The sequence below is a fragment of the Microplitis mediator genome, chromosome 2 (genome assembly GCF_029852145.1).
Source record: "Microplitis mediator isolate UGA2020A chromosome 2, iyMicMedi2.1, whole genome shotgun sequence".
NCBI classification, from domain to species: Eukaryota; Metazoa; Arthropoda; class Insecta; order Hymenoptera; family Braconidae; genus Microplitis; species Microplitis mediator.
In genome coordinates this window covers 20,324,776-20,341,873 of record NC_079970.1, presented here as the reverse complement: position 1 = coordinate 20,341,873, position 17,098 = coordinate 20,324,776, and the positions used below count along the sequence as shown (strand labels likewise).

The 17,098-nt window shown below is 28.5% G+C and overlaps 1 protein-coding gene across 1 annotated transcript; it reads left to right on the top strand.

Moving 5' to 3' along the window:
• Positions 1 to 264: 264 nt before the first annotated feature.
• LOC130663651 (COP9 signalosome complex subunit 2) lies at positions 265 to 5,665 on the top strand. Its single transcript, XM_057463010.1, has 8 exons — positions 265 to 439; positions 676 to 870; positions 2,132 to 2,257; positions 2,340 to 2,682; positions 2,771 to 2,909; positions 4,145 to 4,361; positions 5,230 to 5,370; positions 5,471 to 5,665. Exons 1-8 carry the CDS (start codon positions 386 to 388, stop codon positions 5,588 to 5,590), a joined length of 1,335 nt encoding a protein of 444 aa, XP_057318993.1. The 5' UTR covers positions 265 to 385; the 3' UTR covers positions 5,591 to 5,665.
• Positions 5,666 to 17,098: the final 11,433 nt, after the last annotated feature.

The following is a 17,098-nucleotide window of genomic DNA, read 5'->3' as shown; positions in this document are numbered from 1 at the left end:
TAAACCAACAAATTTTCATGCGAGATTGAAAAAAAAAAAATAGTCGGTTTTTTTGCGCCACCCTAATGCCCATATTTTTATTTTTTTTTTTTGTAATTAATTTGTTGAACAAATAAAATCGGAAAATTTTTAGTTGTCTGCTAACTTCAGGATCATAAAAAAATTCAAAATTTTTCGCGCTATTTGCGGCTATACTGCTGTATAAAAGCGCATGCGTCAATTCTGCGTCAAAAAGAGAGGAATGAGATGACGGAATTAGGATGTTGGGTTGTGTTGAATCTTGAATTGTTGAGCTAAAGGTTAAAGTTTTCGGCTGCCGCAAGCTGACTATTACTTAACAGTAAATATTAATTTTGTGTTTATTGTTATTTATTAATTAAACAAAATGTCTGACGGCGAAGATGATTTTATGTGTGAAGAAGAAGAAGATTACGGTCTCGTAAGTATTATTTTACATTTATTCAATAATTTTACCGGTAATTACATATTTTGTTGTACATTTTAAGGTTATAGTGACTTTACACAGAGTAAAAATAGACGCTTTATTTATAAAAATATTTAAAATACTTTTTTACTTCTCAGAAAATATAATTTATTTCTATATTTTTATTTAAAAAATTTGAAAACAATTTATTTTTTTTTTTTTTTACCAAAAAATTTATTATTTATTTACAGGAATATTCAGAGGATTCTAATTCAGAACCTGATGTTGATTTAGAAAATCAATATTATAATAGTAAATCTCTAAAGGAAGATGATCCAAAAGCAGCATTACAAAGTTTTCAAAAAGTTCTGGATCTTGAAGCCGGTGATAAAGGGGAATGGGGTTTTAAAGCTCTCAAGCAAATGATTAAAATTAATTTCAAACTTGTAATAATCTTTTTTTAATTATTTATCATTGCAAATGTACCTGAAGATCGGAATGTTCTTCAAACGAAAAAAAAACAAAAATTGGAAAGTAAAAAATTTACTGGATTTCAGTGGAAAATCTCGGAACTGTCTCTTAAGCAGTCGAATTACATCAATTTTTTTCATATTCGTTGCGCGACAAACGTTCCGATCTTCAGGTACATCATTGCCATTAGTTTTTCATGAAACCAGCATCGAAACTTGAATTTTCAGTGCCTCTGCAGCCAATCAAAACAAGCTAATTTCAGTCCAATGCCGCGAATTAATATAAACAAACGCGTAAATTGTGAATGCCTTCAGTCAGCGGCAGAAACAAACTTGTTCCGTCCCTTGGGTACAAACAAAAAATGTTTCTGCACGCTGACTGACGGCTTTCGCAATTCAAACTCTGATACTTGCCATTTGTTTGCTAGTAGTTGCAAACCATTAATTTTATTTACGTAAATGACAGTTCTGACTGTGATTAAGTTATAAGTGTAACTATAACTAAACTATAACTAAACTAAACTATAAATAAATAAAGTAAATAATTAAAAAAATAATATTTTTAAAAAATGCACTCATTAATTTTAAAATTTTTTAAATGTGCATTTTTTTAAAATTTTATTTTATTAATTATTTACTCTATTTATTAATAATTTCAAATTTGTCTGATGTCTGATACATTCACACTCATGATTAAGTTATGGTCCTGAAGTTAACAAACAATAAGCAATTTTTAGATTTTTTTTCAACAAACAAAAAAAAAAAAAAAAACAAAAAAAAAAAAAAAAAAAAAATGCACATGTAGAAAATTTAAAAAACTACAGGTGCAATTTTTGCAAATATTTTTTTTTTCATAATTTATTGTTTAAAAAAGAACCCAAAAATTATTGGACGTCGGATAACTTCAGTATCATGATTAAGTTTTATAAAAATTAGTGTAAATAGTAAATAGTATTTATAGTTTCTGCTTAATTATAAATTGCAAATGACAATTTAATAGTTGATGTCTCCATTGGTCTTAAATTAACTTGTTTCTGATTGGCTGCTGACCTAAAACTTTAAGTTCCGCTGCAGGTAATCATGAAAAATCTAGTATGTAACTCAGGATGAAACACGATTTTAGACTGCGGATGTCAGTCAATTTCACCCTGGTCTGAAATCGTTTTGTTTCATCCCTTGTCACACAACATACTATTATTTTTCTTAGATAATACTTATCAATCACATTATTGTTTAGAATAATTACAAAGAAATGATGACAAGGTACAAACAATTACTAACGTATATCAAGAGCGCAGTGACGCGAAATCACTCTGAGAAGTCTATTAACTCAATCTTAGATTACATCAGTACCTCCAAGAATGTAAGATTACTTTTGAATTATAAATTTAATTAAAAATGTAAAGACGAAATTTTAAATTAAATTTTTATTGGAATTTTTGTAGATGGAACTGCTACAAGATTTTTATGAAACAACTCTGGATGCTTTGAAAGACGCTAAAAATGATCGATTGTGGTTCAAAACAAATACTAAGTTAGGAAAACTTTACTTCGATCGTTCAGACTTTAATAAACTCGCTAAAATATTAAAACAACTGCACCAGAGCTGCCAGACTGATGATGGAGAAGATGATCTGAAAAAGGGAACCCAGTTGTTGGAAATTTATGCCCTGGAGATTCAAATGTACACTGCGCAGAAGAATAATAAAAAATTGAAGACTCTGTATGAACAGAGTTTGCATATTAAAAGTGCTATTCCTCACCCACTTATTATGGGAGTCATCAGAGGTAATTTTACATTTTATTTTCTAATGAACGAATAGTTGATTGATTGGAATTTAGTAACGATTAATAAATTTATAATTTCATTTTGTAGAATGTGGCGGTAAAATGCATCTCAGAGAAGGCGAATTTGAGAGAGCGCACACAGACTTTTTTGAAGCCTTCAAAAATTACGACGAATCTGGCTCTCCAAGACGCACGACGTGTCTTAAATATCTTGTTCTTGCTAATATGTAAGTTATTTTTTTTTTATTCAAATGTTTACGGCCACTGATATCAAAGTAAGACCAAGATTACAATAGAATTTTCTTTTTTTAATTCAAGTTAGATGAGTATGAATTTAATTTTGAAATTTGGGAGAGGGTCTGAGGGTTTTTTAATGAAAAATTTAATAAATTAAATGGTAGGGATTTGAGTAGTAAATAATACACTAGAAGTAAAATTGAATTGTCATTGCAATGGGATAATGAACTAAAGTAAATTGGAATTAAATTTTATTCCTGGTATTTTTACCCATCGTACAGAATCCTGATATTTTATTTATTGGATTAATATAAAAATCAAGAAGTCATGAAATATTTTATTATAAAGCTCAAATGTAAAATCAATTTTTTTTACTCATCAATATCGATAAGTAATAAAAAAAAATACTCAGTACATTTTCTATTAATTTTTAATTCTTATTTCGATTGAAAATTTTTGTTTAGAATCTGCATAGTTTTTTTATACTTTTAAAAATTGCGCCTAGTTAAAGAGACTGGATAAGTGATGTTTTTATTTAAAGTATATGGCATGTGATAAAAAGAAATACATTAATAATAAAATGGAGTGAGTCCGCTAGTCTGTGGCATTTATTAATATTTATAACCGTATGTGCAACTCCATTTTCACTTGTAAAATTACGCGGGTAATTTTTTTCTAATTATGCTCATAAATAATACTTTTGATAATTCTTTGAATACAAAGACAAACATTTGATTTTTATTTCAAATATTTATGTCTTTATAATGCGAAGAAATAAATTTTCAAATAGAAAACTTTTGAAATTTATTGGGTAAAAATGCTCTTTACTTTATTAAATTCCTCACATATGAAAGTGCATATAAAATATATATTACATTGAGAGAAAATATTACTTTTACTAAGAAGTTTTTATAGATTCAAGAAGTTAATTTCTTTATAATTATCAAGAAAATATATTTTATCTCAATAATGAATTGACATGCAATAAATTTTAATTTAATTTGAATCAAATCATTGATTAATTTTTTCGTTGCTGTCAAAATGATCATAAATTTTTCTTGCAAAATAAATATTTGATTTATAATCTCAATGTACTGAGATAAAAATCATTCGATAAGTATCCGGTGTTTAAAAAAAATTTAATTATTTTATAAGTTTGCTAATTACTATCAAGAATAATAATAAAAACAGTCAACTAATTAATTAATTAATTAAATGATTACAGGCTAATGAAATCAGGAATAAATCCATTTGATTCACAAGAAGCTAAACCGTATAAAAATGATCCTGAAATTTTGGCAATGACTAATTTAGTATCAAGTTATCAAAACAACGATATAAGTCAGTTTGAAGATATCCTCAAGCAAAATAGAAATAATATTATGGATGATCCATTTATCAGAGAGCATATTGAAGATTTATTACGTAACATCAGAACTCAGGTAATTATTAAATAAATAAATTTTATAAATGGTTAAATATCACAATATTAAAAGTAAGGTAAGAGACCCAGTACCCGATCAGGGAACTAGTACCCGACTAATCATGTATTTGTATGTCTATATTTACTAAATTTTACTGAATAGAGATATATAAATATATGGACTGATCGGGTACTAGTTTCCTGATCGGGTACTACACTGTGAAAAATTCGCGGAGTGAATGCGGATTAAATCCGGAGTGAATGAATTTTTAATTATTCACTCCGTAGGGGAGTTTTCGCAGAGTAGATAATTTTTTATTAATTTAATCCCTCCGGAGTGACTCTGGAGAGGAGTGAAATTCACTCCGGACAGGAGTTTTGAAAATATTATTAATAAAAAATAACTCTACTAAATAAAATCGAAGTAAAAACTCGCGTATTACATGACTGATCAGCTGATACGCACACACACACTCACTCGCACACACGCACACACTCACCCGAACACACAAGCACACATTCGCACAGACATGCTCTCGCACACGCGAACTCGCACACACACACTGTTTAGCAGTTTAATATAAATTAATTTAAATGTTAAAACTCCGGACTGGAGTGAATTGAGAGTGAAATAAAATCCGCGTCACTCCGAGATCACTCCGCTAAAGAAAACTCCCAATTCACTCCGCATGCGGAGTGATTTTTTTTAAAACTCTGAAACTCCGAGTGTCGGAGTGAATTCGGATTGAAATGAAATCTGGATTCACTCCCGGTTTTTTACAGTATAGGTCTTTTACCTTATATTAATTTTAAAGATCATTGAGATTTTTATCTTTACACTGAGGTGTTAATTAATTATTATTATTAATAAAAATATTATTCAACAGGTCCTTATAAAACTTATCAAGCCTTACACAAGAATTCACATCCCATTCATTAGTAAAGAATTAAATATTGATGCATCTGAAGTTGAAAGTTTACTCGTGTCTTGTATTCTTGATAGCAGCATTCGAGGCCGTATTGATCAGGTTTGTGTTTTAAAGTTTACACAAATTAATAATTAAATAGTTATTATTATAACAGTGACATTTAATAAATTAAATATTTAATTGTTGAATATATTTCTAGGTGAATCAAGTACTTGAGTTGGACAAAAAGTCATTGTGTGCAGCTCGTTATAATGCTCTTGACAAATGGACAAGTCAATTGCACTCATTACACCTCGCTGTTGCTAACAAGATGTCATAAACAATTTTTCAATTATTATTAATATTAATTACTAATTATTAATTACTAATTCTAAATAAATATTAATAAAATTTACTGTTAATAGTATAATTTATAAAACTCGAGTGTCACTTTAAAATAAGAATGTTGATAAAAATAAATTCGAGTGATATTTTATACGTAAAAAAAAAAAAACGCATATACCTCGATTTTAATTAACAAAAAAAATATAATAATAAGGTATAAAAAATCAATAATACTCTTTATGATTTTAATTACCGTCACTGAGCAATTATATTTTATTTAAACGGGTTAAGGATATTTTATTTACACCAAAACAAATATAGGTTTGGTAAAACTTTTTTTTTTTTACGTGTTCCAATTAATAATAATACTCATAATAAAAATAATAATATAACGTGATTTTTACACATTCATATTAAACTACAGCGTTTTCATTCATCGGTTTAATTTTTCTGATAAAGTGTGAAAACTTTTTATTAATCAACTGCATGCGTACTTACAGGCCAACATATATTTTAGAATATATAAATATTCATTAGACTGTGCCAAATTTTCGGTCCCTTATGAAAATTACGTTGTATGCAACATAGAAAAAAAAATTGGTACCAATTTAAATCCTCCAACTTCATTACAAAACGCGCGCTCGCTATAATACGATTTCCCTTTTTTTTTCATCTGTATAGATAGAGTAAATTAATTTAAACCTTTTTTACATTGTTCTCTCTAAAAACGAATTAGTGAAAATCACTATTTGGCAGTGAATAGTCACTTATTGCTAGTGCAAAGTATACCATTATTTGAATTAGTGATATACTTTTCACTAGCAAATAGCGAATAGTTACTAATTTCACTATTTCATAGTTAAGAGAGTTAAGTGTCATTTTAAGAACATTCCCTGAATTTTTTACGCGAAAATATCCACAAACAAGCCGGTGACGAAGGTTTCCCAAGAACGCCTTTGAAAAAAGACGATTTGTGGCGATCTCTGTATCTCAGCTAAAAATTATCTGAAGTCGAGTACTCTAGAAATTTAGTTAAAGTATCATCAAATCCTCCCCCCAACGATCTCTGATAATTTTTTTTTCATTTCTACATTTTTTGTGGTCATGTAAAGTGAAAAGTGCTAGTTTTCACGAAAAATTCCGTCATTTTGGAGGTGGAAAAAATCCTCAATACAAAAAAAAATCTCAAAATCATTGGGGGGAGGTATTTTATGTGTAGAAAGTGTGTTCCCAGTTTGAAATGAATCGACCATGTAGTTTTCAAATGGCAGTGATCATGGGCTTTGAAAAAGTAGTTTCGAGAAAAATGTGTTTAAAGTTTTAGAAGAAAAAAGTGAATTTTTTTTCTTTTTTTTTTCAATTTAGGGGAGGGTGAGAAGGGTTGCTCTGATTGAGTTGAAATTTTAGGACAATATTCTTGAAATGTTTGACTATAGGAAAAGACAAAAACAAATAATTGATTTTTCAAAAGTGCAAAACCCCCTTAAATGACATGAGAAATTTTTTTTTGAAATTTCATAACTTTTTAACGGATCAATGAACTGAAATCACCATAACATTTTTTTATAGAGAATTGAATGCTCTACAAATAAGGTATCTAATAATTTTTCTATAAATCTAACCGTTCAAAAGTTACTCTTTTACGAAAACTTCAGTTTTTTTCCTAAATGATTAATTTGTAAAACCTGTAACTTTCGAACCCCGAGATTAAAACAAAATTAAATAACATATTTTGATAGCAAAAAAAAAAAATGATTTATAAGAACGGTCTTATGACATTTTGCGATTAGATTGATAGTTTTGCTGGAAAAGTAAAAAAAACAAGAAATTTACCGTAAATAGATTTAAGCTTGAATAACTTCTGAACGGTTAGATTTATCAAAAAATTATAAGAGACCTTTTTTGTAGAGCATTCAATTCTCTACAAAAATATTTTGTGGACTTCAATTCATTGATCCATCAAAGTTATAAATTTACAAATTAAAAAAAAATTTTTCCATGTTATTTAAATAGGAAATGTTATTTAAGCAAGCGCGCATTTTGTAATTGAGTGTGGCTAAAATTAGTACCCAATTTGTTTTCATGTTACATACAACGTAATTTTTATATGGGACCGAAAATTGGCACAGTCTAGTATATAATTATTAGACTGGGCTAAAAAAATCGACTATTTTTTTTCGATACTGTGAAAATATTATTCCTTATATATAACTTTCGAAGGAGTGAATTTAGCAAAAAATGTTAAGAGACCTTTTTTGTAGAGCATAAAATTTCCTTCAAGAATATGTATCTTGACTAAAAAAAATTTAAATATTTCTAGTAGTTACAAAAATCCAAAATAGAAACAAAGAATTTAAAAAACAAATCAATGTTTAAGGCACGGTTACAAGGAAACGGCTCGTTTTACGTCAATTTACTCAGAGAGATTTTTTGTAGGGAATTAAATTTCCTTTAAGAATATACATTGCTCAAAATTTTCAGATAAACGATTAACGAGTTTTGGGTAAAAAATGAAATTTCTGTTTAAAAACTAATAGTCGTAACGATACACCTCTTAATGTCAATATTAAGGGCTCAAACTTGCACAATAATTTTTTTTGGTCATCAGGGATAATATTTTCGCAGTATCGAAAAAAAAGTAGTCGATTTTTTTGGCCCACTCTAATATTTACATATTCTCAAATATATGCCGGATTGTAAGTACGCATATGTATTTAAGTGAGCGCGTTTTTTGAAATTGAATAGAGGGTTCAAATTGGTACCCAATTTTGTTTTATGTTACAACGTAATTTTCGTATGGAACCGAAAAAAATAACGATTTTATTTGGCACAGTTTAATATATATATATATATATACATATATATAGTCAATATATCTAAATGTCTTGGTGTTTCCGGTTGTTCTAAGAGAAGCACCACGGCGGATAGAGTTGTTCTATACGTCTCAGACCCAGAGACTAAAGCATTGTTATTCCGACTGCGTATACGCCTATGTAAATGTTGGCTCACCTACAGCGTACACGATAGCTCTCGCGATTCACCTTCAAGCTCTAACATCCAACATCTTCCTCAACCTCTCACTACTAAATTACTACAAGTCTCTACTCTACCCCTATTATATATATGGATATAATACGAATACTATTGCGAGCAAACAATCGCTGTTGCTACAGATAAACTTATTGGACTAGGTGAGAGAATTAAATACAAGACTATAAGACATTTTAAGTCAACTATTTTATTTTCATTTTATTACAATACTTTGCGTTAATTAAAAGTCTATAAACTATTCACTTTAATTAATGTTATTGTTTTTTAAATCAAAAGTTCGTGTAATATTTCAAATCATGTTTTAAGCAATGAATTATTTTTAAAAAAAAGTTTAAGACAGTGATAAAAATATTTTATTTTGATCAAGTGACATTGCATTACGGAAATGAAATTTAATCTTTCATAAAAAAAGTAATTAAATATTTTCTTTTGATGTTTTATCACACGATTCAGACATTTTATATTTACTGAAATAATTTATTAATTATTAAGAATTATTTGTTATTCAAATATTTTTATTTACTTTTTCTTTTCTACTCAAGTAAAAGAAAAATTATTTTACGTAAAATTATATTACTTGGCATTTATATTCTTATTCAACATATAAAATAAAACACGGATACAATAGTATATTTTTAGTTTAGTGTATATAAAATAGCTTGCAGCAAAAAAAAAGATGTTCACGAGGGGTATATTTTAACGTATCTTTACGTAGTACACTAGGTTGCTTTCATTTACAAATGGAGAACAATTGTAATACACATTTGTCTCAAGCTCAAAACTCTTGTACTCTTACTTTCGCTCTTTTACTCCCACACTCGTATCATAAACTCATGTACCATCTTGCCTTCTTTCTCTTACATCTCTTTCAAGTTACGTTCTGTTGCTCTCTATTCTGTTTCTCTTCTATACCATCACTGCTACTACTACTACTACTACTACTACTACTACTACTACTACTACTACTGCTATTGCCGGTACTACTCATTCACAGACTCCGGCAGTGAAATGGGCCATCAGACTAATTGCAATATACGTAGCAATAGACATTTACACCTTAGGGTGAGTAATATATAACTCGTGACTTCTCATCACGTACTATCTTTATCCCCCACAACTATTACTATTTTATCCTCTGTATTAGAAGGGAAAAGTTTTTCATAAAGGTACTTTTAATAAAATTTAATTACTATTTTTTCATTAGATAAAGAAAAATTTATTAGCTTGAAATATGACATTTTTAATGATTAAAAATCTGAAACATGGTTGACCCTGTGGGCCAACCCCAAAACTTCCCGCTGTTTTTGAACGCAGGGAGCTGAGTCTAGATATTCTATAGAATTTCTATAGAGTTTCTTAGATGGCGATCCTGATAAAAATTATGGCGTCCGATGGATGCTTGAAAGACTCGGGGGTATCAGGCAAGTCTTCTGAAAAAGCTCCAGCACGTAGAAGTGAATGAAAAAAAATCGGTTGACCCGGCGGACCAGCCCTAGAACTTCCCGCTATTTTTGAGCTCCTCGAGCTCTTCTCTTCAAGCTCAAAAAATTGTTAGAATGACAGAACATTTATTTCACTGAAAAAAAAATAATTTTGTCTGAAGATATTTTTGGAACGAATCAACTGATTCGAGCGTTCTTGGTGGCAATCAAAAGAGCTTACCAAGACTAAGAACTGATTTCATTTTGAGGTGAGTCGGGAGAGTTGTTTATGAATTATACGAAAAAAATCTAGTAAAAAGATTTTTTTTTTTTTTCATAAAACTAGTAAACTACTCGACCGATCGACTTCAAAATCTAATCAATTCTAAGTTTTGGTAAGCCCTTTCGATTGCCACCAAGAACTTTCAAATTGGTTGAATCGTTCCAAAGACATCGTCGGACTAAAAAAGTTTACACACGCACAGGTGGCCGGACGTACATCCGGAAATAGTCAGAATAGTTTCTTAGGACTTCAAACCGTTAAGATCTGGTGAAAAGTCGATTTTCGAAAATCGGAACGTAACCAATAACTTCTGTTTTTTTGAAAATTTCAAATTTTCATAGATATTTTTAGGTATTTTTACTTTTCGGGGTTGAAAAATTTTATATTAATTTTTAGAAATTTTCAAAAAGTTTATCGATATTAACCCTAATCGGTTGAACATGGGTCGTTTGTGTCCAAATATTCTACTGTAAACAGCCTCCATGCCTTCGAATTTTGATGAAAATGCTTATTAAAAACGAGATTTTTGGGGCTGGCATCAACTCTGTCGCATAGTTAGAAGTACACTCGTTGTCATTAATACCTGGCCCCCTGCATGGCTAAGATTCTATTGGGGGACCAGGCATTAATGACAACGAGTGTACAAAGAGACCTACGAATTTACTCAGATTTGTCCTTACAGAATAACATCGTTAAATAACCAGCGGCCGCTAATGACCCATGTTCAACTTTTACGGGTGCGGAAAACAGCGACACCGGATTAGGGTTAAAATTATTATGGATCAACAAGATTTATCATTTTGTTTTATGATTTATCTATACCACTAAACTATAAATAAAACTCTAGGGCAGCTTAAAAGACAAGTTTTTAATCACAAAAATATTATTTATTCCCAAACGCTAACTTTCTCCAATTGATATTTATTGCGACAAATCAATAAATGTCTGTGACTACTAAATTGTCAGACGTAAACAATTTATCACTTATTGTTTCCTTGTTTCGTCAAGTTAAAGTACCCAGATACTTTGTTGTTATTATTATTGTTGTCGGTGTTATATATATACACGTGATCCATTAGCAGAGAATAGAGTAGAGGAATAAAGTAAAACATGTCTGTCACTTTTTAACAGCAGCATCATACATCATAAGTGTGAGTGAGCTGAAGTAACGTCAGCTGGACCATCTATCTTGCAGAGCTTAATGTTGGACGTATATAATGTACAGGGCGTAAAGAATCTCACTTGTCTCACTAGCCGTTCAATTGACTTGTATTATCAGCCTCAGCTTAAAAATTCATTTTTCAGTCATTAAAATCGTGTATTGTCTGAGTGTTTTGTTTTTGCTCCTGTATATTTTTATGAGACTATTTTTGTATAACTTGTAAAGCTATTTCTTTATCAAGGAAGACTGGTAATCCTTGGCATTGCTGTTATATTCCCACACAAATATTCCAAGCGAGCAGTTGTCCTGACAGTTGTGTATTATCCCTGTTGATAAAGTACACGTCGTCAAGAGGAAAAAAGATCTTTGAAAATTGTAATAACAGTATTTCTTACTTCACTCTTTATTTTTATTTATTATCTGGACACTTTTTTTTTCTCTGTATAAATTAATCTTTTTTTTTATGATAATTTTCATATAATCTCTATGTCCCCGTATGGAGAATCTATATATTGTTAAAAATATATAAAAATATATATGCTGAATATGTGATAAATATATGGCGGTAAAAATATATATATTTATGAATATATGTTTTTTACATATATTGGATTACATGTTTTCAATAATATATTTCTTTTTATATAATGTTTTATATTTCTCTATATATATTATATCTCATATAATGCTCAATATATTTTTGTCATGTATGGATGGTATATATGTAATTTATAAAGTATAATATAATAAAATTTATATATATTTTGACTCATATAATTAGTGATATATTGTCCGTATATAATTGATCATACATGAAAGAACTTATATGTTTAAATCTATGGTTTGCAGTATATTGAAGTTATATTTTTCCAATATATTAAAAATTATATTTTCCTCGATATATTGAAAATTATAGTCTTTATATACCTATATTTTCTGAGAAGCTGCCCTTCCGTATGAAAATAACATATATGGTCAAAATATATGATAAATATCAGGAAATATATGTGGCGAATTTAACTATATTTTCTGATATATTTTTTTTATATTAAAAAGTATAATACTCATCATATACGAGTCCGTATATGTTTAGCATGTATAAAATATATATGTCAATCATATACAAAAAACATATTTTTATCATATATGAAAATATATATTCTTTTCATATACGAAAACTATATTTTTATCATACATAAAAATATATATTTCTATCATATACGAAAAATATATTCTGATCATATATAAAAACATATATTTATGGAAAAAAAAAATTTTCTTGTTCGTATGACCAACTCCAATTAAATTAGATATAAATTTCAATATACTCTTTAAATTGCAGTTAAAATTTTCAAAATTAGCTATTTGATGCGAATATATATACCCATATACATATGCATACACTAAATAAAATATATGCTTAAATATAACAAAGAAAATATATGGTGCCATATATAATATAAATTATATGCTACCATATATTTCATTTCATATAAAATTTTTATATTTTTTAGATATAAAAGGAAATATATCAATACAATATATTATAAGGTAAATGTAAATGTATATATAGCTTAATATAAAAAACATATAAGTTACATATATGGAATACATATATTTACTACTGTGTATAATTTTATATTAAATCGGCGAAAATCTCTATATGATTTTTTAGAATATACAATATAACATACCATATATTGTTTTGTTGCAAACATATATGATTTTATATATTTTAACTATATATTGTTTTTTCATACGGTCTATAGCATAGAAATGAAAACTACAAACTAAAATGCATGGTTTTTATTATGTAACATACCATAGTACGAAAAATATGAATAGTACCATATATTTTGCAATATTCTGGAAAACTTATATAAAAAATATACATCATACTGTATATTAATAAATATACTACTTTCAATACAATATATCAATATATAATAAAATATACCAAGATATATGCTAAGCATACATAAAAAAAGTTATATTGATAAATATATAACTAATATATTGTAGCAATATATTTTTTTTCAATATATTATCATATATTAATACGGCGTTTATTAGTACGGCAAAAATATAAATATTATTTTATATATTGTGCAATATATCACATTATAATATTCATATATTTTAAAGGGTCTTTTTTTTCTTTTATTTACACAAATTAATAATTAAAAAAAACTTTAACTGAGTAAATATTGAAAATAATTTGAAGAAAAAAGAAAATTTCTTGAGTAAATAAAAAGTAAAATGAATTTATTAAGTGAAAAATGGCAACTAAGTAAAATAATAAAATGGATTTTACTTTAAACGAAAATTAAACATTTATAGTACGTTAAAAATTTTGATTATCGTGTCCGTGGATACCAAGAGCTCAACTGTTATTTGCGATCGAGTTAGTTGGGGAATGGAGTTTCTCTTCTCTGTGTCAATATACACCACCCGTGTGCCGTTTTACTCTGATATAATCCACGAGTGATTAACATCAACCCACACACCGGGATCGACACAGACATCATTGACAGCCACATTCAGAATCATGAGTAAAACCGTCGCGCGGAAGTATAAAAAGATTAATAAAAAGTTTCAATTTAAATTCATATGAATAATAATATATCTTTGAACATATCTTGATATTAGATAAATAGTATAATTAAATGAAAATAATTGTGAAGTAGTAAGTAATTGAAATAAAATATTTGTCGTAATTTAAAATTTACAAACAAAGTGAGTAAATTTAAGCGAAAGTCTGTACGAGCTGATAGAAATTACGTCGATTTCGGTAGCGTGTAGTTGAGTAGAAATACTCAAGGAAGAATATATATATGTACATATAGTAGACGGTAAGACTCAATTACAGCAGCGTTGGCTTTCGAGTAAATATCAGCCTCAATCCCCTGGACACACGAGCTTTAGGATTTCAATCGACTCGCTCAGCTACACTAGATGTACGATATCTCAATCGAAGCTCAAGCTCAAGCTCATCCTACAGTAGTTCCTCTTCTTCATCTATATCTACTTCCGGCTGCCCGTGGCACCAGTTTCTCTGGTACAGAAGTAAAGGATGTAGAAGGGCCTCCAGCATCTAGACACTGTAGTATTTATCTGTGAATGAGATGAACAGAGACAGCTGAAGATACATTTGGTTGGTGGCCTTTACTCTGAGTTAAGATATCTCACAAGGCCTTACTCTTACTCACTTACTCATGAGCTCGTGGAGTCATGGATTCAATCCACCTGAATGTGATTCTATTCCGTTTGCTCAATTCCACGTTAAACGTTCCCGTATATATATGTATATGTATACTGAACAAATTATTATTGAATTACATGCTGGATTATCGCACGATTGCAATATCATTTAAATTATTCTACTTTGATTAATCGAGATGTCTTACTCATCTACTGCTAATCATCCTAAAAATTGATTCTCCACACGGAAAAAAACTTTTTGTAACCAGAAGATTAGACAACTTACTGTAACAAACTTCTGCCTTAATATACGGATAACAAACAATTTGTTATGATAACAATATTCTTGTAACTCTACACTGAGAAAATTAAATAATAGGAATTACTATCTAGTTACGGTAAAATTTTTTACCATCAATCCGATAGTAGTGAATACTACTTAGATGATTGTATCAATCATCTAGATTATAACAATCATTATAAATGAATCGTTTATTTGAGAAGCCCCATAAGTCAAGAAAACAAAATTTTTCAGGAAACACAAAAAACATTTTTTTTGAAAAATTTCACATTAAAATAATAAATAAATAATTGAATAAAATAATGTTAGCGTCTCGAAACTACTTAAAAAAATTATTTAAAGTTGATTGACTTATGGGGTTTCTCAACCAGACGGAAAAAAAAAGTTATAAAAACATTTTTTTTTTAAATGTTTCCACTGAAATCATTTATTACACTGATAAAATGAAGTATTAAATATGTATTTGAACTCTGAAACTCAGAAATTACAAAAAATTATAATTAATTTAAATATTTTAATTAGTCCTATAACGATCAACAATAAAACAACATTTGAAATTAATTTCCCAAAAAAGCGCGAATTTTAAATAAAAAAAAAAAAAATTATTTATGTAAAACTAAAACTGCATATGTTTATTTGAGTCATTGACTTATGGGGTTTCTCAATTAAATGAAATTGCTGTCACCCCGTTAATTTTTTTTTAATCGCTAATTTGATGCATATTTTGATTGATTTCTATGGAGGGACATCCAAAGAACCCAAAAATTCAAAAAAACCATTTTCGTCAAAAACATGACTTAGGTGGTTTCTCAAATAAACGATTCAAATATGGTGAATGTTACAATCTAGATGATTTATACAATCATCTAGATAGTATTCACTACTATCGGATTGATGGTAAAAAATTTTACCATAACTAGATAGTAAATCCTATTATTTAATTTTCTCAGTGTAGCGAATTGTTTGTTGCACCTAGCAATGGTTTGTAACTGCAAAAAAACAGTTGTGTTACAGTACAAAAACTGATTTGTTGAAATAACCACGTGAATTTATAGCACTAAAGCGTTAAGTTTGTATGGTTTTCATAAATATTACATTTTTAATAGAAAACATAAAAAAAAAAAAATGTAAAAATTTCTATTGCTGACATGATTGTAAAATATCTAGATGGTTCAAAATTATTATTTTACTCTGGAAAAAACATTTTTCACTTAAATATTAATATAAAAATTTAAAATACATGTGTATCTTTAAATTTTTCAGTGTGTTCAGTATTTTCTTTGTGTCATGAATTTATTTTCTATTAAAATTCTTGACTAAAATAAAAATTTCAAATCTTATTAAAATTTATATCTATTTTTGCTCTCTTGAATTTAAAAATATTATTTTATTCATTTTTATTATGGATAAGTTTAAGATATATATGTGGTTTGATGAGTCAGTCAAGTAGGATAAAAGTCACAAGTGTGTACATGTCTAGAGTATACAAGAATCGAGTTAAATTAAAGCTCTTTTTCTTATTTTTTCGTGTAAAGTATCGTACGTTTAAAAAGTATCCCAACTTTTTTATTTTTAAACTCTTGAGTTGTGACGTTAACATACCAGCAGACTTGCCTACTCGCTGTACTGCTTAATATTGCATCGTAGTTGGATAGAAGAAGTGAAGGTATACATGCTACACGCTCAATGCAGCAACACATTTGCACAGTGGATGCACACCTGAAATCATGCACCCCAACCTCTACCAATTTCATCTTCTATACACAACTTCCTTTTTTTTTTTTTACTTAACTTTCATATGTGGGCTTCACTTTAAAATTTTCTTTTCATTTTATATAAAATATTAATTTTTTCCTTTTTATTTAAAAAAAAAGGCTCGTCGATTATATTTTTAAAAAAGATCTAGTAGATTCGGGTCGGAATTGAGATGGGATCTTTACGTTTTTCCGAGCAGGAAATATAGGATGCCAAGTTAAAGAGGATGAGTAGCAGTAGCAGTAGCAGTAGGTTCAGTGTAGTGTGGGGAAGAACAAGTTGGAGTGATGCTGATGGTGGTGTAGGAAGAATTACTGGTACAAGTGGGA